The sequence below is a fragment of the Hypomesus transpacificus genome, chromosome 10, assembly GCF_021917145.1.
Source record: "Hypomesus transpacificus isolate Combined female chromosome 10, fHypTra1, whole genome shotgun sequence".
In the NCBI taxonomy this organism is placed as follows: Eukaryota; Metazoa; Chordata; class Actinopteri; order Osmeriformes; family Osmeridae; genus Hypomesus; species Hypomesus transpacificus.
The window spans coordinates 379,063-400,077 of NC_061069.1; the positions used below are offsets into that span (position 1 = coordinate 379,063).

The following is a 21,015-nucleotide window of genomic DNA, read 5'->3' on the forward strand; positions in this document are numbered from 1 at the left end:
TGCTCATGTCATCTTTCTCCCTGTGCTTTCCTTCTGTTGAGATGACAACTCCTATTCTTTCAGTTCTTTTCTTCCCCTCCTCCTCTTCTCACAGAAACCTGGCATGTTCTTTCCCCTCCCCTCCTCACCCCCCCCCCCTCCCCTTACAAAAAAACTTAGCAAATGACAAACCTGACCAAACCAAAAGAAACCAGTGGACGTTTTAACCCTTCTGACCTCTGCCCTCTTGTGTGTAGTGTGTTGTTTCTCTCCCCTGTCCCTGTCCAGCACTCACACATGACCCCATCTTGACACAGGCCAAGTGGGCGGCGTCTATCACTCGGTGATGTCACTGATGGACTCAGTAATGTCAGTGATGGACAGCTGGGACTGTAGGAAGAAGGACGAGTGTTGTCCCAAGTGTAGCTGCGTAGTCTGCAGAAACCCGCAGCTCTTGTAAATTGGGGTGGAGAGAGAGAGAGAGAGAGAACCCAAAAAAAGGAGAGAAAAAAAGAAAGAAAGAGAAGTTGATGTTTTTTTGTCATTTATTACTGTGGTGTGTGCACGTCTCATATCTAAAAGTAAATGAGCAAAATGACATGACCCTCGGGCCGAGGGGATACACGGCCGTGCTGAAACTGTCTCTCACAGCCCCCCTCTGCTGTCTCTTGTTGTCCCTAAAGCTGATCGTGAGGACAAGTAGCATGGTACGGTCAACACCCCCCCTGCCCCACACACACACAGGTTCACCCCCCCCCCCCCCCCCAACCCCACCGCTCATGTGGCATACCCATTCATGATGTCTGAGAGGGGGGGGGGGGTGGCTGAGCTGGCTCGTCTCCAGCCTCCCACATACACCCACGACACACAAGGCTGAGCTCAGTATTTGGGTATCCCGCCTTCAATGTTTAATTGAGGGTCAGATTTGTGTTGGCAAACACTGGCCCGCTCCCTCTCTACCACCTAGCTCAACAGACCACACTCGTCATCAGTACACAACCGCAATTAAGTACACACAACTCACTTCTACACTTCCGGATTTTAACCTGACAAAAAGGCACACACAAATGTTTTTTTTTTACACTTACGAGGGAAGTATTTGTGTTAATGATGTAGCAGGGAAAAGGACAGGCAGGACATCTCATTTTTCTGGGTGTGTTTTCCGTTGATGTATTTTCAGTTGTCAGTTAAGATTTGCCCGCACGTTAGACGGTGCATTGTGTTTTTCAAGGGATTTCAGGCAATCCACGCTACTAGCATGCTTAGATTGGAGACAGCGGGACACAGGGGACAGATGTGATCCGCCCAGACCCATACCGTCCGTTGATGTTGTTGTTGTTGTAACACCCCACGCCCCCCTGATAGTGTGACCAAGTGGGGAAAGAATGCCCCTGCTGGTGGCTGTGTGTATAATGTGTTTGTGACTTGGCGTCATGTGCTGTTGTCACTGTGGGCACACGAGCATGAGAAGCTTTCTGTCTAGAGTGCACACTGCCGGGGGGTCACTTCCTCCTCTCTCTCCGTCTCTCTCCATCTGTGTATCTCCGTCTTCTGCCGTCACCTCCCGCCTCATCAAAGGTGACCCCCCTTTTTTGTGTCTTCCATATCTCTGAGCCGTCGATGACTCTATTTGTTACTTCCATCCATCTGCTTGCTTCGCCGGGCTAGCCTCAGTTGTTTTCTCTCTTTTCCTCCATTTCCCTCCATTTTCCCAGTGTCTCTCCGTCCTTTTCTCTCAGTCACTGTCTTGGGCGGGCAGCTGTGTGGTAGAACGTCACTAACAGCTCTCTCCTCTCCCACCAGATTCCGCATGTAGTGACTCGTCCAAATCAAAGGTAAGTTGAACTACCTTGTATCCGTCAGTTGACATTATCTGTCGATTGATTAAGGGGCTTTGTTGCCTTAATGTGGCCGTGGCACATGACTACCAACCTGTTAGTGTTTGGTGTGTGTACATTTGTAAGGTGTGTGTGGGTGTCTGTGTGTGTGTTTGCTCACCTGCTGGAGGTGTGTTCTTGCAGGGCCTATGGGGGTCTGGGAGGGACCAGTGTAGCAGAGAGATGCTGCGCTCCTCGTTCTTTGTCAGCCGCAAGCGTAAGAAGCCCAAGGATAAAGCCCTGCCCATCAGCTCTGACGACGACCTAGACTCTGTCTTCCCCAAGAAAGAGCTCCCTGAGCAGGGCCAGGTCCTGGCCACTCCCCCAACCCAGGCTCCCTGGTCTCTGGGCGGCCAGGAGGTGGAGGAGGAGGGGATGGCCGAGGACGGGAGGAGGAGGGACACGCACTGCTCTTTGGCGGACAAGGTTGACGGCAAAACGGCGAACCGTAAAGAGTCTCGCTCCAACATCTCCCAGTCCTCGCCTTCACCCTCCCCCAAACACCTCTCCTCCCCCTCCCCTATCCTCCGCACACGCTCCCCCTCCCACTCCCCCAGCTTAAGCTACCGCATGCAGACAGTCCACCAGTCCTCTCTGTCCGACCCCCCTTCAGCCTACGAGGACGGCGTGTCGGACCTGGGCACCATGAACAGCACCAGCTCCCAAGCCTCGGCTGCCAGGCCTCGGCAGGGCCAGGGGGGGGCGGAGGCCGGGGCCAGCGCGCCAGGAGCGGAGGTCTGCTCCATCACCTCTGATTACTCCACCACCTCCTCCATGACCTTCCTGACCGGGGCGGAGCTGAACGCGCTCAGCCTGGAGGTGCGCTCGGTAGCCGAGAGCCGGGGAGGCGACGACGCCGACGACGAGCGCAGCGAGCTGTTCAGCGAGGGCCGAGCCATGGAGACGGACAGTGAGAACGAGCTGTCGGCGTTCGCCGGCGGCAAGGAGGCGGGGCACACGGTGGAGATCGGCCAACCGGACATCCCGGAGTCGCCCCGCCCCCTGCCCTCCCACAGGCTCATAGAATGCGACACCCTCTCCAGGAAGAAGTCAGCGAACGCACGTCTCAAGACCGAGAGCGAGTCTTCTGTAGATGGAGGGCGCAGCATTACGACCGCCTGCACCCCGGGGGCTCGGGGCACCTCCCCCACCAGCCTCAGCACCTCCTCCTCCTCCCGCAGCGAGTCTGACAAGGCTGAGCCGGCGTGGCGCCTGAAGATCACCGACCGGCTCAAGTTCCGCCTGCGCACGTCCGCGGATGACATGTTTGGGGTGGGCACCCAGAGGAGCCGCTCCCCAGAGGGCCGCACTAAGAAGAAGAACATCCGGCGCAGACACACCATGGGGGGCCAGAGAGACTTCGCCCAGCTGTCGGTGCTGGGCGGCTGGCAGGAGCAGGCCGGTGGGGGCTCGCGAGCCGAGCTGTCGGCCGTGGACCGCCTCAAGCCCAAGTGCAGCTCCCAGGACTTCTCCATCCGAGAATGGATCGCTCGAGAGCGCCACCGCGCCAGCAACCCCGAGGTCAGCCTCGACGCCTCGGCTGAGCAGCAGAGAGACCCCCCGGCCCTGGACCCCCCCATGGGGCTGCTGAACGGAGACCCCCCCCAGGGGAAAAACCTTAGCTTGTCTGCCACTGCCCACCCACACAAACTGTCTGGAGCCCAGGTGGTACACTCTCGCTTCTACCAGTACCTGTGAGGGGAGCGCGTGTGTGAGGGAGAGGAAGACAGTATGTGTATGTGTGTCTGTTTGTTTACGTCTGTGTGAGTCATCCATGAGTGAGGTGTGTAAGCCTGTGTACAGAACCTGGGAGATGTCTGTTAGGTGTGCGTTGTTGTGTGTCGTCTGTGTGTCTGTGTGTGCGCGCATTTGTGAAATAAAAGGGTTACTGTACTGATATATCTCAAGATTCAAGGCATGGAACAAAAACTTAGATGTTGTGAATATATATTTTTCTCTTTTTCAAGAGAAATTACTTTTTAATTAAATTACATTTGGGGGTGGGAAGTACTCAAGCTTCTCAGACTCCTAACCATGCTGGAAATTGAGAGGAGAACCTGTGAAGTTGGGTGTAAGAAAGTGTAAACCCAATGTAGAGATTGTGAAAAGGTCAGCTAACTGGCTTTAAGGTAAACAAACGAGTTGTATGGTGAGGGGGAGATGAAGAGGAGATCGGACTGGTTTTAGTATTGCAGAGGAATTATTTTTGTGTAAAAGATGATGGGTCTCAGTGAGTCCTTCAGTAACCAAATGAAGAATGTGTGTGCTTGCTGTAATACCGACTAAAAGCTTTATTTGCTTGTGTTTCTATTTGAAATGTGTACATACTGTGTACGTCTGTGTACTTGAAGTGTTCTGACGGTACGACCTACGTGTAAAACCACCTGCTGTGTGGAGGGTCATTCCCATGGTACAATGTGACAAGGAAACACTGGACACAATGGTATTATGGTTAACCTCTTCCCTTCACAGTGATAGAAAAAGAGCAGTGAACAACATCTGATGCAAAATGTCAATGTGTTAATGGTCTCATGCATTTGTCAGTTGTACTGGTATCAAATGTGGAAAAACAAAAGAATGAAAAGAGGGTGGAGACGAATCAAATCAGAAATTGTTTCTTGGCAATAGGAAGTGCCTCATACTTAAAGGGTGCCATAAAGTCTTTGTTGACATGTGCAAAGATGCTACTGGGTATAGCATTTTTTTTTATCGTTGACTGGCACAGTCATTCTACAAGTAATGTTTAGACGGACGCAGAGCTTCCACTCCCTAGGCATTCCATTCTGGTCTTAACACGTTTTATACTCACTTTTCGTTCTTTTTGTTCAACTTGCATTTTTGGGATTTTAACAGAACTTGAATTTTAAATATGTCTGTAAAATAAGTAACTTAAATGTGTATATAAATGCTGTGTTTTAGCTTCTTTTCTCTTCTTCATTTCCATCAAATTTGCCAGATTTTTGTAAGTACAGTATTGTGAGGTGTCGCTCTCGGTGAGCCAGGAGAAGTGGGGGTAGTGGGAGGGTTGGAGCAGGGCCCCCTGCAGGTGAACACATGTCATTGAGTTTGACTGTTTGGGGGGTGGGGCAGGCCCGGGGGCCCCTAAAACACTGGAATTAAAAGGTGTCTATGGCAAAACGGTTTCTGGCTTATTACAATCATTCATTTAGCAGACTCCTCTATTCAAAGCGACAAATAATACATATTGTCTTGTGTAGTGCATGCAGGCCTGTCAGATTTTGCCAATTGTCAGCTTGTTCCCTTAGTTCTACTGGTGGAAATATTACTGCTAAAGCATAACATGTATTCTAGACTATTCTGTGCTTCAAACTTTGTGGGAACCATTTGGGGAAGGCCCTTTATGGCTCGATTCTTCCCCCATGCTCAAAGAGAAGTTCATAAAGAAATATTTTGTAGAGCTCAGTGTGGAGAAACTTGTCTGGCCTGCACACTCCTTGAACTAAACACCATCAAACACATTTGGAATAAATGATAACACCATCTGCATGCCAGGTCTACCCAACATCAATGCCCATCCTCTCTAATGCCCCTGTGACTGAATGGAAGAAAATTTGGGACAAATGTTCCAACACCTATTGGAAAGCCTTCCAAGAAAAGTGAAACCAGTTAGAGAAACAAAGTAGGAATCAACTCTGGCCAACATTTTGTATTATGCACATTAAGTATTTTTCCCACAATGCACATACTAAAAACAGCGGTGCAGCATAGCTTTATGGTCCTATATACCTTTGTTGCACAGCAGTCAGAAAAAATGTGTTACTCTGCATTTACGTTTTATTTAGGTGAAGTTAAAGTGCCTATTTAGGTAGTAGACTGGACATTTTCATAAATTCAAAAAGTATTCGGGCTTATAAATTTCAAAATGCTTTATGTACAAGTTGCACAAACAGTACTTTCACAATGAAAGATGTATACATTCTGTACATCAGCTATAGAAACGTTCACTTACAATATTAAAATAAATGACATGGGGACAGTCAAACAATATAACACTTGACGCAAATAATTCAAACAATCACCAACAAGCCAAATTGGAACATAAACATTAAATGTGCGTCAATGATCTGTTATTTACTTGCAACATACATAACATTAAGGTCACTGTGTGATTGTTATTACGATGTCACCCTTCATACACATACAGTACCAGTCAAAAGTTTGGACACATGGAATGGGAAGGTGTGTACAAACTTTTGACTGGTACTGTCAAACTGTGTGCAAGTGTATATGTATCTGTGTGTGTGTGTGTGTATGTACGTGCATCTGTGTTTGTGTATTTGTGTGGTGTGTATGTGTATCTGTGTGTGTGTACAGTACCAGTCAAAAGTTTGGACACATGGGAAACTGTGTCCAAACTTTTGACTGGTACTGTACAGGAAAGGAGAATTACAGGAATGTATGGATTGGCATGTTAGTTCATCAGAATCACATTATTATAGCTTACATGTTTTAGAATGGGTTTGTTTATGATCTGTCAGCTTTATGGAGAGAAATAACTTCAATTTACCTTTTCATACTAGAGAAATAGCAATTATTAAAAATGTTATGGTCAATATGTTTCCCCAAAATGAGTCCCTGACATATACATATTTACCCCAAGTAAGGCACAGTGACAAAAATTACATTATACAACTTAATGCAAGGTCAGGTAAGAATGGACCACCCACTGAATGTTATTTCAACAATAAATTTAAATCAATGACAATTTCATAATGGTTTTCAATTCAAACCACAATGCTACTAAACTGTTAGACATACCGAACAAACAAGAATAAACATTAGGGATCAGGGGAAACGTATGTTCTGCGTGCTGCTGAACATCAGAAGCAGGGGCTGGCACATTTCATGTGAAGGTACCAAAGGGTTACGTGGAAGTCTACAGTTATGATCCCACAAACTAGCTTCTCTCACGGTGTCCTTCATCTGCCCCATGTTTAACGTATGAGCTTGGATGTCCATAGGGGGGCTGTGAAGCCTAAGGATGTGAATCTGAGCTGAGGTTATGGGAGTCCAGTGGATGTCATGGTTCTCTGCCACATTTCCATTAGGGTGGAGTAGTGGACATTGCTGCTGCTTCAACCAATGGTTCAGAAAAGGAGATTAAACTTTTGGTTTACCTCTGCTGCCTGTTTATAGTGAACAATATGGCAAAGAGACATTTCAGTCCAGGCTTCTTGACGATAAGGAAGAAGAGAGGGGAAGATGGCAGCTGGTTCTTGGTGCATGCAGGTACTGTGCTGTTAAGAGCAGCTTAAATCATATACAGCAAGTCAGGTGTGTGCGTGATCTGTTGCATATTGTGCTGTCTGTAGTTGCTGGGCAGAGTGATGTCGCCACGGTCTCAGCTGGCTTAACCATCATCTTCATCCTCTACCTGCCTCTCCTCGATTGGCAGCTCGGGCAGTCGGAAACACTCCTCAAAAAAGTTGACCAGCGATTGGCTGAGGTGCTGCTGCGCCCCGTCGCTGTGCAGGAAGTGTCCCTCATCTGGGTAGATCTGTGGGGAAGCCCGGAGAAACATTGAGGATGTACATATCCTTAGTACCATTCAAGGATTTAAGTTGAGTATATATTGATCTAAATTAGCATATGGAGCTGCTGGCTAACCTGTAGAGAATAATTGGCCTTCTTGGTGATTAAATGATTGATGAACTTCGCTGTGTGCTGGAAATGAACTTTTTCTGCAAATGGAGATGGGGTCAACATTGTTGGCGTCTGTGAATACAGAACTGTTCAAATGTTCTTTTACAAGGGTTGCAAATATAAATGATGAAGGCATTAGAAATTTACCATCAGCTGTTGAATGGACAATCATGTACTGTCTGTCCATAAGCTGACCAGCACGGTGGGTCAAACTAGCCATCTGAGAGAATGGAAAGAGAGAACTACTGTGAAAAACACTCTCAGTGCCTCTTTTTGAGGACACTGTTTTGAGTGAATAAGGACACAGGGTACGAAATGAACAAAACGCATGTGCCCTTTACCGAGTATACTCGAGCATCTGTTTTCGGAGATCCAAGATATCTTTCTGAGAATGCAGAGGCTGGAGGACAGGAGGGATGAACAGAACACAACAAAAACGAAAAGGTTTTGATCAGATGAATATCTCCTCTCTCAGATCATATCTATTATATTCAGGGCCGGTCCTTCCTATAGGCGACGTAGGCAGCCGCTTAGGGCGGCATGCAGAGGGGGATTTTGGGGGAAAATTGCATTTTCCGAACTGCATCCATTAGTTACCATTAATTAACCCTCCCGCACTACAAGGGGAGGGCGCCAACCGCACTACGACATATGTCCGTGTTGTGGTTGGGGGGGGCGGCACCCTGATTTGCGCTCCCAGGGGGGTGGGGTGGTAGGGGGTGTTGGTGTAAATCTTGCCTAGTGCGCCAAATGTGCTAGGACCGGCACTGATTATATTACTCACACAGGGAAAACCGGAGCCGGAAAAGATAACGGTTTACCGTATAATTCAAAATCTGTTATGGGTGAAACAGCTACTCCGCATTTCAGCAGCGAGTCCTCTGAACTTAAGAGCAACGTGGCTAAGTATCCTCCGTACACCTAGGTATAGAGACAACAGTTAGCAAGATAATTAGGTGTCACATGAAGCTTTGGAGACCGGGGATACAGTAAATGATAACTTACCTGTCCAAAAACACCTATGCGACTATTGTCAATGTACGTTTCTTTAGAAATCAGTCTAGATTGAAATGAAGGGAGGAAACACCTGGTTAGGATACAGTATTGAGAATCTTTTACTTCCACTAACAAAAAGAATGTGTATTCATGTTAGAGGGTTTGAATATGTATGTGTGACTAGTTACCTAAGTGCCTCCATTTGGTCTCTCTCCTCCAGCACCCCTAGCTTCCTGCGGACCCTATGCAGCAGGTTGGTCCCCTGGAAGCCACTGCCATGGCCGTCGAAGCGGACCACCACTGTGCTGTAGCTGCTTACCAGAACCGTGGCCCAGTCCACACCAAACTGCTCTGTCACCATCTGTCCCCCAGGTTTACCGTCCCTGGAAAAACACCACAGGTTGTATGCCAATTTGCAATACCTTTTATGTACATTTGTGTCTGTGTATGTGCACTGTCATACGTACACTAGTAGCAGTAAAGGATAGTGGGCTGTTTCTGTGAACCCAGCAGGCTTCAGAATCTGCATTGAAAGAGCTATGAAACAGGCAGAGACACACGTAAACAACTATAAATAGGTTCTTCAGAAGGAATTCAAAACGTGAACATTGCAGATACATACTGTAGTCATCGATGACAATTTCCTTATACTCCACTTTGGGCATCTGCATGTTGTAATAGGTGTTATTAACAATGTCATTATTCTCCAAGTCAATCAATTCTGAAATGAAACAAATACAAATTATTATTAGCAAATTAAAATAAGCAAATTAGCATTAAAGTGCCTATATTTTACACACATCCAGATAACTTTTCCAAGTACAGGATACATCAACAGAGCATGAAATAGAATGTAATTCCCATTCAATGGAATATGTGTACTTGGGTGATTTCATTCTAGAGCAAGGTTTCAGTAATTATTTACTCTTTTCGGAGACTCACTCTCTCTGTCATCTGTGCTGTAAACGGCCACACTTGGTATGTCCGGGCCTGGACACAGCAACATGGAGAGCGAGGACCATGGAGAAACATAAACACAGCAGTTTCAAACAGGTGTTTCAGCACTGAGGTAAATCAATTGACATAGGGTGACAGACCAGTACAGTATATTTTGCTAAGACATGTAGTCAGTGAACCGGCAACATCTTCCTGCATCTCTCTACAGTGAAATTCAGTCTTGTTCTAATAAGTGGATTTCTTAAAATCTGGTTATTCCTCTAGCAACGCTGGACTCTCAAATAATTGAATGAAGGAAAAGGCCATTGCCATATTGTCCTCTAGAAGGGCCCTCTGAACAAATCAGCTCCTATAGAAACCATGGCACCGGGGGACGGGCGGAGGGAGGAGAGAGAGCGAGATAACGATGATGAACGTTCTCTGAGGAAATGAGAACATGGCTAGTAAACACCCCACTCACTCCGCCCTCTGCCTTTTTACAGCTCTGGCTTGCAGATACCAGACACAAGGGTAGAATAATAAACTCTGCAGGACTCTGTGCCAGCTTATCCAGACAGACTGAAGTTGCCTGTCTAATGAAGAGTGAAGTAACTAACTTAATAGCATCCTCTGACTGAGCAGTTTCTATTACCTTTGACCAACAGCCCTGTAGTTGTTCACCATCACCAACACACTCAGAAACATGCTGGCAACATTCTACCAGGAGTCTTTCCTACTGTTAGAAAAAGGTCTTTGGAATCCGAACGCAGCTGGGTTTGGAGAATGCATGTAGAGATGTCAGGGTCAGGAGTATCACCTTTACAGTTGAGGAGGAAGTATCTCATGTCATGGCTGAATGCTCCATCCACAAAGCCACACTTGAACTCACAAGACACACAGCGGCGATTGAAGGGGCCGATGGTGTCGGCACTGTAGAGAAGGAGAAAGTCCAAATCATGACATTGTTCAGCAAACCTTCCCCCTCCAGCGTATAAATGGCCAGATTGAGGGTGAGGCAGTGACATACTGCAGTGTGAATGCTTGATGAATACCTGTATAGATGACGCCGTTTGGGGTCATCTTCTGTGCTCAGGAAGTATCTGGAAATAATCCGAGGATTGCAAAGTGTCGGAAGTCAAAAGAACAGTAGGTTGTATACGGTATTTACTGAACTACAACATACAAGTGCAAAATCCTGTTGCTACAAATAAAAAACAGTGTGGAACTGTGAAAAGAAGAAGTAGGAAACAAAGGTTTTCCCTGATAGGTAGACAAATGCTATGCACCATCGTGTAAGTGTGGAGTGTTGAGGCCAAGGTGGGGCTTACACTAGCTGCCTGTCTATGCTGTATGCCAAGATGCGAGTGACGTCCCAGTCCCCGGAGGTGAGCGACTGCAACGTGTCTGTGCTGATGTTAGGCTGGAACAAAACCACACACCACAATTGTGACCACAATTGTCACAATTGTTTCACCTCTTTCGGCTTTGCACCACACTGCTTACACAATACACTTACACATACATGGATAGCTGATTCAGCAAAAACTGAGTATCTATGGGGGGCTGCAGTGGGTTGCAGAGGTGAAGGACATGGCCAGGGAGATAGAATTCAGAGACGAGTTATGGATGATGGTTTCAGAGGAACTCGAAGAACGTACCTTGGAGGTGGACATTGAGATGTGGAAGAACTTTCCCCTCCCACCCTGAGGGATTGCTCTGGTGAAGAAGAACTTGAGCCCATCCTCAGAGAAGAGTGGCGGTTCGTTCTGCAATACAGACAGAATGGAGGTGTGTTGGTGTTTCTACTTTTGAAGGCCCAACGGACAACCATTTAACATTGTGAGAATGTTTTTGCCAAATCTTAAGAGCCTGAATGTAACTACTAGCAGGACATTCTACAATCACAGGCATGTGGCTGTAGGAGTTCCATCCATTATTTTGTGCTCCTGAGGCCACAATCAAATCAAGTTTCTTTTTTTAAGGAATTGCAGGAATTCTAATTGGGTAGTCACAGACTCTGGGCTTTACAGGCTGACATTCTAACCTTTTGTCAAATGTGAATTGTAGTAGTGTCAATATCTTTAGTATTGATCTGGGATAAAACACTTCTCACTTACCTGTCTGTGAAGCCAACTCTGACTCTCATCCTCGTGTTTCTGAAAAGTACACGTTTCATTTGGTTTCATACATGGAAAAAATGTGGAAGACAAAAGTGTTGTTTTTGTGTTTTAGAATGTGCAACATAGTTTAAAATTCAGTTGTAAAATCAAGTCTGAGACAGTGCGTGTGTTTGCACCTTAATGCAGACTCCCGTGGTAGCTTCACACAGAGTGAGAATGGAATTGTTCTGACCTCTGTTCAGCCAGTTGACTGCCAGCTTGGTGCTGGTGGCCCACTTCACCATGGTAATGTAATATTCCCTCCTGAAAACCACAAATGCATCACAATTACAACTATCAAATTCTTTAACCTTATAAAGCTATGATATAATTACATTTAGTCTGACTTTGCAATTCTATGTGTAATCACACAACACAACAAAGCCCTTCCATCACAGGCATCCGTAGATGTTGGTCTCTGTAACTTTTAATAGATGGAGAAGGGAGACTCACCCTATGCGGGGGTCGTCTGGTTTCTTCATCTCCACTGTGTGCACTGGGCCATTCAGACTGGCTACGAACAGCAGCACTACAGGGTTTTCCTCTCCAGCCTGCAGGGGCATGCCAGCACAGAACATACAAACACTTATCAATGGCTATCACAATCATTATTTAGCCATTTGACCACTCTACGACAGTGTCAATAAGAGTTCTGAGTAATTATCCCACCACTGTACATGCCACGACTAACCTTAGGGTAATGGTATTCCTGTGCTGTGGGGTAGGCGGCTCCAGTGAACATGGGCACCTCCATTTTGGGCACCAGAGAGTCGTTGATGGTAGTGTAGGCCAGTCTTAGGCCATCTGGTGACCACCAATGGGCAACGTTGGTCTGAAAGATTTCTTCTGCAAAGAAAAGAGAAACACAAGCACATTGAAACAAGCAAATAGAACAAAACAAAACAAATATGAAGCATAACTACATTCTCAGTTTGACGCTAACCAAAATTGGTTGCATAATGCAGGTGTCCTTGACTTGTCGGTTAGTTATTGGGTCTAGGGAACTTTTTGTAAGCAGGGCCCAGTGTTTCAAAAAAGTTTGATCTGGATTTGGAAATCCCATGTTTTGCTATCCAGGATCTGGTGACACATTTTACTTTTGTGCTGGTTTTTCAAAACAACATAGGATTGGATCCCCTTGTTCCAGAAACAAACTATTCAAAATGACCAAATCTAGATTACCAGTGCTTAAACTTGGATTACATATAACAATGTACAACAGGTAGAATGGCCTGCGTGGGGTCACTGTAGTGGCAAAAATGTCAGAGTTTTGTTGTTAATTACGCCACTTCACTTGGGCAAAGAAAAAGGTTCTGACTCATGGCCTAATTACTGTAAACTTCTAGCATTCTCCACGTCGGTCGTGCAATGCTACTCAAGAAAACCAAAACCTGGATGACAATTAATGATTTGTTTTTTTCAGTTGGTCTCATCAACCTCACGGGAACAGAATCACAAGTTTGTGTAAAACAAAAGAAAGATAATGGGCTTGCAAAGATGACAGTCAAAAAGCTGTATGCTTCCAATCTGCGCATGTGTCTAAAACTCCAATCACACACACCTTTCAGGACCTTCTACCTTCTGGCGCATGCAGTAAAAGATCTACAACAACCAATACAAACTCAGCATATATATATAACTTAACCTTAAATAACTATACCTTAACCTTCAAGAAAAGGCTCAAGACGCACTTGTTCCGGGAGTACAACGGTACTTAGGAATGGTTTGCTGGTCCCAATGGTAGTTTCCTCAAGGATCACAATGACTCTTGCTTAGAGACTTGTTGCTCTTGTTAGTTAGTGGTAACTGATTTAAATAGTTGTACTCGCTGTGAATTATTATTTTTTTTTAATGTTGCTTGCTTTTCTACAGGTACACTTGCACGTATAGCGAATCATGTTGTTTAATTGAAACTTTTTTAACTACATGCTCTTATGGTTTTTCCCTTTGGCACTTATTTTGGTTGTTCACAATATGTGCTTCATGTTTTGGCTACCCGCAATGTTTTTGGGGCTATCTTGTTGTTGTTATCAGTGACCTATGCACTTTGTAAAGCTCTCTCTTGGAAGTCGCTTTGGATAAAAGCGTCTGCTAAATGAATACATGTAAATGCAATTCCATTATTCTTATATGAAATTATATATAAGTAACACAATTATATTTTTCAAAAACAGAAATATCAACACAAAAATCGTTTACCTGTAATTTGGCACTTACAGTCACTTAAAATGTTTGGATTTGAAGAGACAGAAAACAGCACAATATTCTATTTGCAATGTATTTTAAACAGTAAGACCCCTCATCTAACCGCTATGTCAACCAATCACATTGTGGTGGTATTATTCTGCAGTGGAAAACAAAGTACTTGGTACCAAACAACAAATCAAGCCATTTCCTCAGCATTAGGAGGAACTCACTCACTTTCCACTACAATCTTTAGCCCACCATTCCCTATAAGTACATCCCATGCAGAGCTTGCGAGTTTTCACCTCCAATAATGTCAAGAACCACATCTGTGTAATCACCTTTCTTAAAGGGACTGGTGCCAATTGAGTGTTTTTTGTTGCTTCAGAGTTCAGATTCAGATCTAAATTTCACAAAATTCATAGACCCCATGGAATTTACATTCTGCGTGATTTCAACCCAGATTTCTCCAAATTCTGTAGAATAAAAACGTAATAATGGCACTTCAGCAGTTCCATTAGAGTCCATGGTTCCACCTCTTTGGTGTAGTAACATAGGAACACATGCCAAATCCAACCCATTTTCGAATTCTTGATACAATCTGCTAGCCAAAATCCAATCAGATTACTGCTGACCAACTGGGCCCTGATGAAAGCTTTAGTCTGATTTATTGCAACCCAGCTCAAGTACAGTCATAAGAGGGGAGAGTCATTCCTCATATTTAATTGTGACAGTTTGAAATATGTTCTAGGGACTTGAAGAGGCGGTAAGGCAGATCAGTTAACATTGCAGTTCAACATTCATCAGTCATGAAGAACGAGCCAGAGGTCACTGAAACAATGCTAGACGATGATAAATCTTATGAAAAAGGTTATGGTTTTTGTCAAAAGTAGAGCATTTCAAGAGCATTGTGTCTGGTTCAAATACACTGTTTTGAAAGGATCTTTTTTTATAAAAGATACCAATGACATTGATTATGTTTAAACTATCTATTTAAAGTAGTCTCTTCTTATATCCAGCAGGTGGCAGTAGACCCCTTTGAGAGAGAGGCCATCTCCTTGAGGATGCATTGGTAACCACAGTCACTAATGTGGGAATAGAGTGTCCATGACCACTGGAGAAGTGGGTAATCGGAATCTGAATTGATGACTAAATGAATGTGTCATGATGAAGATGACGACAGTGGTGGTGATAAAGACCATCTACCAAACAGAATGTGAGTAGGCAGGCTGGGAACAGCATGGCCATGTGACAAATTCATATTTGATCAAGCGCTGTCAAGATTTAGAGCCAAAACAATATCAGTGCACAGAACACACACACACAAAATCCAAATTTGGACAAAAACCTCTATACCCGTACAGACAAGCCTCAGGCATAAAATCTGACACCAAATACCAGGTGTAAGCACTACTGGCACATCGCTCATGGAAAACAAATACAGAAATACTGAATCATGAAGCATGGCTGAATCACACACATCTGGAAGCCACCGTAGAAAAACCCTCTCTATCCTGTTAAATAACTCTTCCAAAGGAGACACAGACTGTCTGCTATAATACGTCAGTGTTGGTGTGGGCGTTGTGGAGAGATGGGCACCCTACATTTTCTGTAATTGTTGTTTGATAGCCTCTCCCTGCTCTGCATGCCAACCACAGGTGTCTAGCAGGAACCTACATGATTCATCCACCTATCAGAGGTGGATGTAGAGAGACTGATAGAGAGAGCCGTATGAAGAGGTTTATAACATAAAGAAGAAATGCGACAACAATTGTATAGAAAGCAAAGAGATAAAAGAGGGCTACAAAGAGAGAACCCAGAGAAAGGAGCTCGAGTATACTACTAGCCTGAAGTCACACAAGTTGTCCACTGTCTACTTGAACAATCAACTGATTCATTACCAGGATTAAAAGTGGCTAAACTAATAACTCTCCTAATCAAATATGTAATCCCCCATTTGGCTATTCATGAAGAAATATCACAGATTTTGGCTGGTTTTAATTAGATGCTTTAACACTAATCCTAAATGATTAAATATGTCTATATATAAAAGCTCAATGGTTGGCTATTGTGTATTGCACTGCCCAAATCGTGAACCAATTACCTGACAAACTCTGATATTTGAAGTTTGGTGCTGTTGTAATCTTCTCATAACTGGATTGAGGCGCCCTTTGCACTGTGGTTGGGAGAATTACAGAGTTGTGAAGTGACAGACTCACAGCCTCTATGAATGCAAATTGACTGTCTGTTTGGCAGGTGGTTGACTGTCAGATTCATCCAAAATATCTCACTACCTTGACACTACACACCCCGCAGACTAAGCCAGCTATATAAATTTGACATCAAAGGGTTTTCAACTGTACAACCTCTAATAACATTCAAGCTAATCCAAGAAAGCACCCTTTCTTCTTCCTAGTACACAGACTAACTCTACAAACTTTCTCAGAAACACAATGCAGTACACAATAATAATTTCAGCAGTTTGTTGTAGTTTGTTTTTCTTTTTCAAATATCAGCAAATGATAAGAATGATGACAAACAGTATAAGATAGCAGTGATGGGGGGGACAAATGAATGAACACAATGACAAGCATAGAGAACTGAGGGATGTGTGAGCACTGACATGTGTACAGATGTACTTTTGAAATTGAATAATTTTACAGAATGCTACCAATACTTGGGACCTCTGACTTTCAGAGCACAACAGGGGCAATCTCTTGTCCATCCTATGAAGTTTAGACAGGACATTAAGTTTTATGCTTTCTTTCTACTGTTTTGAAGACATCTCATTCCAACTGTACGTACGTTTGAATTAAACCCTCTCTCTAGTAGTACAAGAATCTGGAAGCTTTTATATTTATTATATATTATTATTGTTTATATCCTGTTGGGATTTGTAGTGTAATGGGTTATCTGGGAGCAGTGTCTGCAGTCCTCCTACCCTCATAGAGCCAGTCAGCCAGGCCGTTGAAGATGAGCCCCTCCTTCCCCGTGGACACCAGGCGGATGGTGCGACTCTCCACTGTAGCTCGGTAGTAAATGTTGTTCTCAAAGATGAAGATCTGTGTGGAGACACAATGGGTCACAGTGATTACAGCTTCTGATGGATGAAGACAAATTGTCAGTGTGGGTTTCCAGTGTTAGCTTTTTTTTCTTTTGGGGTTTAAAGGTGCAAATAGAACTTGTCATTGGACAATGACTTCTTTGTACCCTACCCAGGCAATTATAACAATGTCACATTCACTCAGTCCAAAACCTTCACCAGTTTCCAGACACATATCAACTCACACATACAGAGGCTTATATGCCTCAGATTCACTTAATCAATACAGGCCTGAAAGCGCGTGCTCTTCTTTCATTAGAGGTCATATCTCTGTTTCTGTCCAGAGGCGCAGGCAAATATAGCCCTCTCTGATACTAATGAAGCTACTCCAGCTGGCTGAAAACTTAGCCTGCAGGCACGCACACACACACACACAATCTGCAGGCTCAATTGTAAAAATGTCAAACAGACACACAGGCTTCGCCCAGACAATACACACACAAATAGAGAGAAAGCAACGTGGGGAGGCAGTGCTGTCTCAACACTGGGTATAGGTTAACTAAGTCATTATAGGAGACTGGTGATGTAAGCCGGCTGTGCCATAATGGCATCACCAGCGAGGATGAAGATGCACCGCTGGGTGTCTGGCACCTGGGCAGTGTGGGTATCTGAAGCCAGTACCCAGCCTCCTCTTTTCAGCTGAAACTGAAGCATCAGACTGGTCACAGTGAGACCAGTGCAAGGAGATATGTTCCTAGTAACATCAGGCAGATTTGGGCTTTAAGACATTGATGTAGATTGAGGAATCTGTTTATAAGTACAGATGCTTACTGTATTCATCATTATAAAGTAAGGCAAATGTTGCTTAATTATTCCTTCCCATATGTATTCAGTCCCAGCTTACTTCCAGTGGCAAGCTGAAGTGTCTTTCACTACTCCACCATGCTTTCATCTTCAAGACAGAAGCTCGACAGAAGATAATGCCTGTCCACTTCCCACTAACTGGCTGGTTAATTATGGAATTTGTATTTACAATTTCAATTGATTTATCATCACATTAGATATATCCCATTTTAGCGTGTTGTGTAAGAGGAGAACACCCCTTAATAAAGACAGGGTATGTTACAGAGGCAGGTGAATGTCAGCATTTTACATATGACTCACTGTTACCCTTTAGTCTCTGAGGGGTTATGTGAGTGAAAAGGGTGATGGACAACAAAGGGAAAAAAGAGATGAAGTGATGGCACCAAAGACACCAGTGGAGTATGTGACAGGCTTGTTGATTGGTGCTTGTGTGTGGTAACTGACGTGTGTGCATGCTTTATTTAAGGCCAGTCTTAACTGGAACATTATTGGATTGCTAGAAAACTAAAACTGAATGTTTTTACTAGTGCTGTCAGTTTAACGCGTTATTAACGGCGTTAACGCAAACCCAAATTAACGGCGTCAATTTTTTTATTGCGCGATTAACGCTCTTTTTGGCCTAGCAAACTTTGTAGTTTTTTTCACATGATGTTGCAACAATTACCGACGTTAGAAAGACTACAACACCACTGCGGATCTAGCTAGACCGGAAATAAAACAACAGGCACGCTACACACACTTGTTTGGCTTGCGAGCCGGCTAAAGAGTAGTAGCAGAGCCCGTTTATGGATATTAGACATTCTCTGGTAGTAGGCTAATGTTACGTTTTAAGTGGATGGCGAGCGCGAGACGCCGAAATGGAAGCCAATAAGATTCTGAATGGAAAGTTTACTTTAAAAAAGTTGCCAAATGGTTCCATTGACAAGACCAAAGTGATCTGTGTGTTTTGTCGTTGTTAACTGATCTATCATCGCAGCACGTCCAGTCTGAAATACCACTTGATGGCCAAGCACACAGCTGATGCGATTCATGCGAATTCTCCGCCCCCTCGTCAAAGCCAGGCGATTGCAATGTTGTTTTTAATAAAAAAAATATTTGCACGAAGCAATCCAAACCACTTTTCCATGTTGATAAGAGCTTTAAAATTTGAAAAAAGAATGGGACCAAAAGAAATCAAGGGACATTTAGAATAGATAAAAATGTGCGATTAATTGATTAATCGCGAGTTAACTATGACATTAATGCGATTAATCGCGATTAAATATTTTAATTGTTTGACAGCACTAGTTTTTACAAAACAAAATGCATAGTTTATGCAGTCAGACACACAAGGTGCCAAAATCTCATAGCAGCCGCACATTTTAGGGTTTTGCTACCGAGATTCTGTTTGTCACAGTGCCACACTGAACCCGCCCTGGCCTAAGTGATGTCCATCATGTCACCAAACTTGAGAAGGCGGAGAAACATTTGGCAACAAAGGCATTTTCAGTGTCTCTCAGTTTTCAGTGTTTCACAGTTCACATGACAAGGGCCCAACATACATCTTACACGTAAGCAGCAATATCCTGTGGTTTTACAGTGTGTGTGTGTTTCCTTACCAGTTGCTGACCCTTGGGTCCCCATCCGGCGTACTGCAGGAAGGCATCTCTCACCTCCGGAGGATTCAGACTCCATGTCTCCCTGAGAGGAGGCCACACAAACAAACAGTCATTCCTTCAAGGTACTGGATGTGTGTGTGTGTGTATGCACACTCAGCAAACCGATGAACCCAGCTGCTGGCTTACTGTGCTGCTTACTCAAGTCATAATCAATCATCCATAGCCAGACCTAGTTAACTAGCCCAGAACAGCTAGTGTTCTGTGCTTTTTATAACTATGGAAAAGCAAGGAAAAGAGTAGACAGTGATGGATTAAGGTGTAAAAAACAGGCCAGAGAGGGTGTACTATACTGTGAGCACTACAATAAGGGCTTGCATTAATGCTAAAGCCACCAGGTGGCGGCACAGGAAGGCAGGCTGCATGACTAAACTCTCTCATCAGTGAATAAGCGAAAGGAGCAGTAAGGCTAAAAGAGAGGCAGAGAGAGAAGTAAACAGAAAAATAGATGGGCAGAGAGAGAAAATGAAGAGCACAAGAGATATCTTACGGGGTAACCAGGCTGCAGATGATGTAGGAGGCCTTGTAGGAGTACTGGTAGACCTACAGAAACAAATACAGCCAGTTGTCATCTTAAAGCTGAGGTGGACATTCATATCTGGAACAGAAAGCCTCAGTCTTCCTGCTCCTCCTGACACAAGCACCACTCACTGGGGTCACTCTGTAGGCCAGCAGAACATGCTGTAAGTCTGGAGAAACCTGGTATTTGGTGGCTTGGTACGTTTCCTAGACAGAAGCACAATAAACTAAAGTTACTTTAATGAAGGATTTTTAAGTGATCTGCTGGTTGCCTAAAAACTAAGGTCACTTTCAGGTCAGTACACAGTTTGTTTAAGTAGGTAATGTTGGATATACACAAATGATCAGGTCACATCACTGCTAGTTGCATTTGAAATAGCCAGTTTCACATGACCATACCGTACAGTCACATCTACTTATCTATAAACATATGTTCATAATACAGTTTTTTACAATCGCTAAGACAATGTTTTCAATACTTCAAACAAATTTCCTAAACTCTTCATGCGCCAACACACCTATTAATTTCATGCTCAAAATCACACAATGTTAACTAAACTCAAACACTAATTGTCATAACACAAAAATACACTAAACATTACACCATGTCTACCAAAACACTAAAGGCCGAAATACTACTCCGTTTTCACGGACACGGACACTGGGAACTATGGAAGCAAATCGTGACCAAAATTCAAATGAAAATGCATTTCCAGAAATGCATTTTCATTTTAAGAATGTGGCTGCATTATTTGACTCATAAATGAAATTAGTATTCAATCATCCTATTTGCATTTTAATTTTCATCTTTAAGACTGCTCATTCTTTCCCTTAATTAAAATAAAACCGAAAAATACATTTGAAATTTAATTTTCAAAATATGCCCCAGCAAATAGATACCAAAATTAAATTTGAAATTTAAAATTTGAAAATGAAAATGCAATTCCAGAAATGCATTTTCATTTTAAGAACGTAGCTGCAAAATCGTGACCACAATTCAAATTCAAATGCATTTCCAGAAATGCATTTTCATTTTCAAGAACGTGGCTGCAAAATCGTGACCACAATTCAAATTCAAATGCATTTCCAGAAATGCATTTTCATTTTCAGAACGTGGCTGCAAAATCGTGACCACAATT

At 43.9% G+C, this 21,015-nt stretch overlaps 2 protein-coding genes across 3 annotated transcripts in view; one reads left to right on the forward strand and one right to left on the reverse strand.

Annotated features, from left to right (window-relative positions):
- Positions 1-4,455, forward strand: part of arhgap21b (Rho GTPase activating protein 21b) — a 40,306-nt gene extending 35,851 nt beyond the window's left edge. For both annotated transcript variants that reach the window (XM_047026806.1, XM_047026807.1), the window contains 2 exons: positions 1,783-1,814; positions 2,001-4,455. In XM_047026806.1, coding sequence (XP_046882762.1) covers positions 1,783-1,814; positions 2,001-3,554 — 1,586 coding nt within the window. In that variant the 3' untranslated portion in view covers positions 3,555-4,455. The remainder of the gene's footprint in view (positions 1-1,782; positions 1,815-2,000) is intronic.
- Positions 4,456-6,177: 1,722 nt separating this feature from the next.
- LOC124472645 (dipeptidyl aminopeptidase-like protein 6) overlaps positions 6,178-21,015 on the reverse strand; it is a 52,192-nt gene continuing 37,354 nt past the window's right edge. Inside the window, exons 5-26 of the mRNA XM_047027619.1 lie at positions 20,009-20,083; positions 19,848-19,900; positions 19,301-19,382; positions 16,737-16,857; positions 12,303-12,457; positions 12,065-12,162; positions 11,749-11,875; positions 11,570-11,608; positions 11,111-11,218; positions 10,781-10,872; positions 10,505-10,552; positions 10,270-10,382; positions 9,459-9,506; positions 9,139-9,237; positions 8,984-9,053; positions 8,705-8,899; positions 8,526-8,580; positions 8,342-8,441; positions 7,862-7,920; positions 7,668-7,740; positions 7,485-7,558; positions 6,178-7,374 (exon numbers count right to left, since the gene is read on the reverse strand). Coding sequence (XP_046883575.1) covers positions 7,228-7,374; positions 7,485-7,558; positions 7,668-7,740; positions 7,862-7,920; positions 8,342-8,441; positions 8,526-8,580; positions 8,705-8,899; positions 8,984-9,053; positions 9,139-9,237; positions 9,459-9,506; positions 10,270-10,382; positions 10,505-10,552; positions 10,781-10,872; positions 11,111-11,218; positions 11,570-11,608; positions 11,749-11,875; positions 12,065-12,162; positions 12,303-12,457; positions 16,737-16,857; positions 19,301-19,382; positions 19,848-19,900; positions 20,009-20,083 — 2,031 coding nt within the window. The 3' untranslated portion in view covers positions 6,178-7,227. The remainder of the gene's footprint in view (positions 7,375-7,484; positions 7,559-7,667; positions 7,741-7,861; positions 7,921-8,341; positions 8,442-8,525; positions 8,581-8,704; positions 8,900-8,983; positions 9,054-9,138; positions 9,238-9,458; positions 9,507-10,269; positions 10,383-10,504; positions 10,553-10,780; positions 10,873-11,110; positions 11,219-11,569; positions 11,609-11,748; positions 11,876-12,064; positions 12,163-12,302; positions 12,458-16,736; positions 16,858-19,300; positions 19,383-19,847; positions 19,901-20,008; positions 20,084-21,015) is intronic.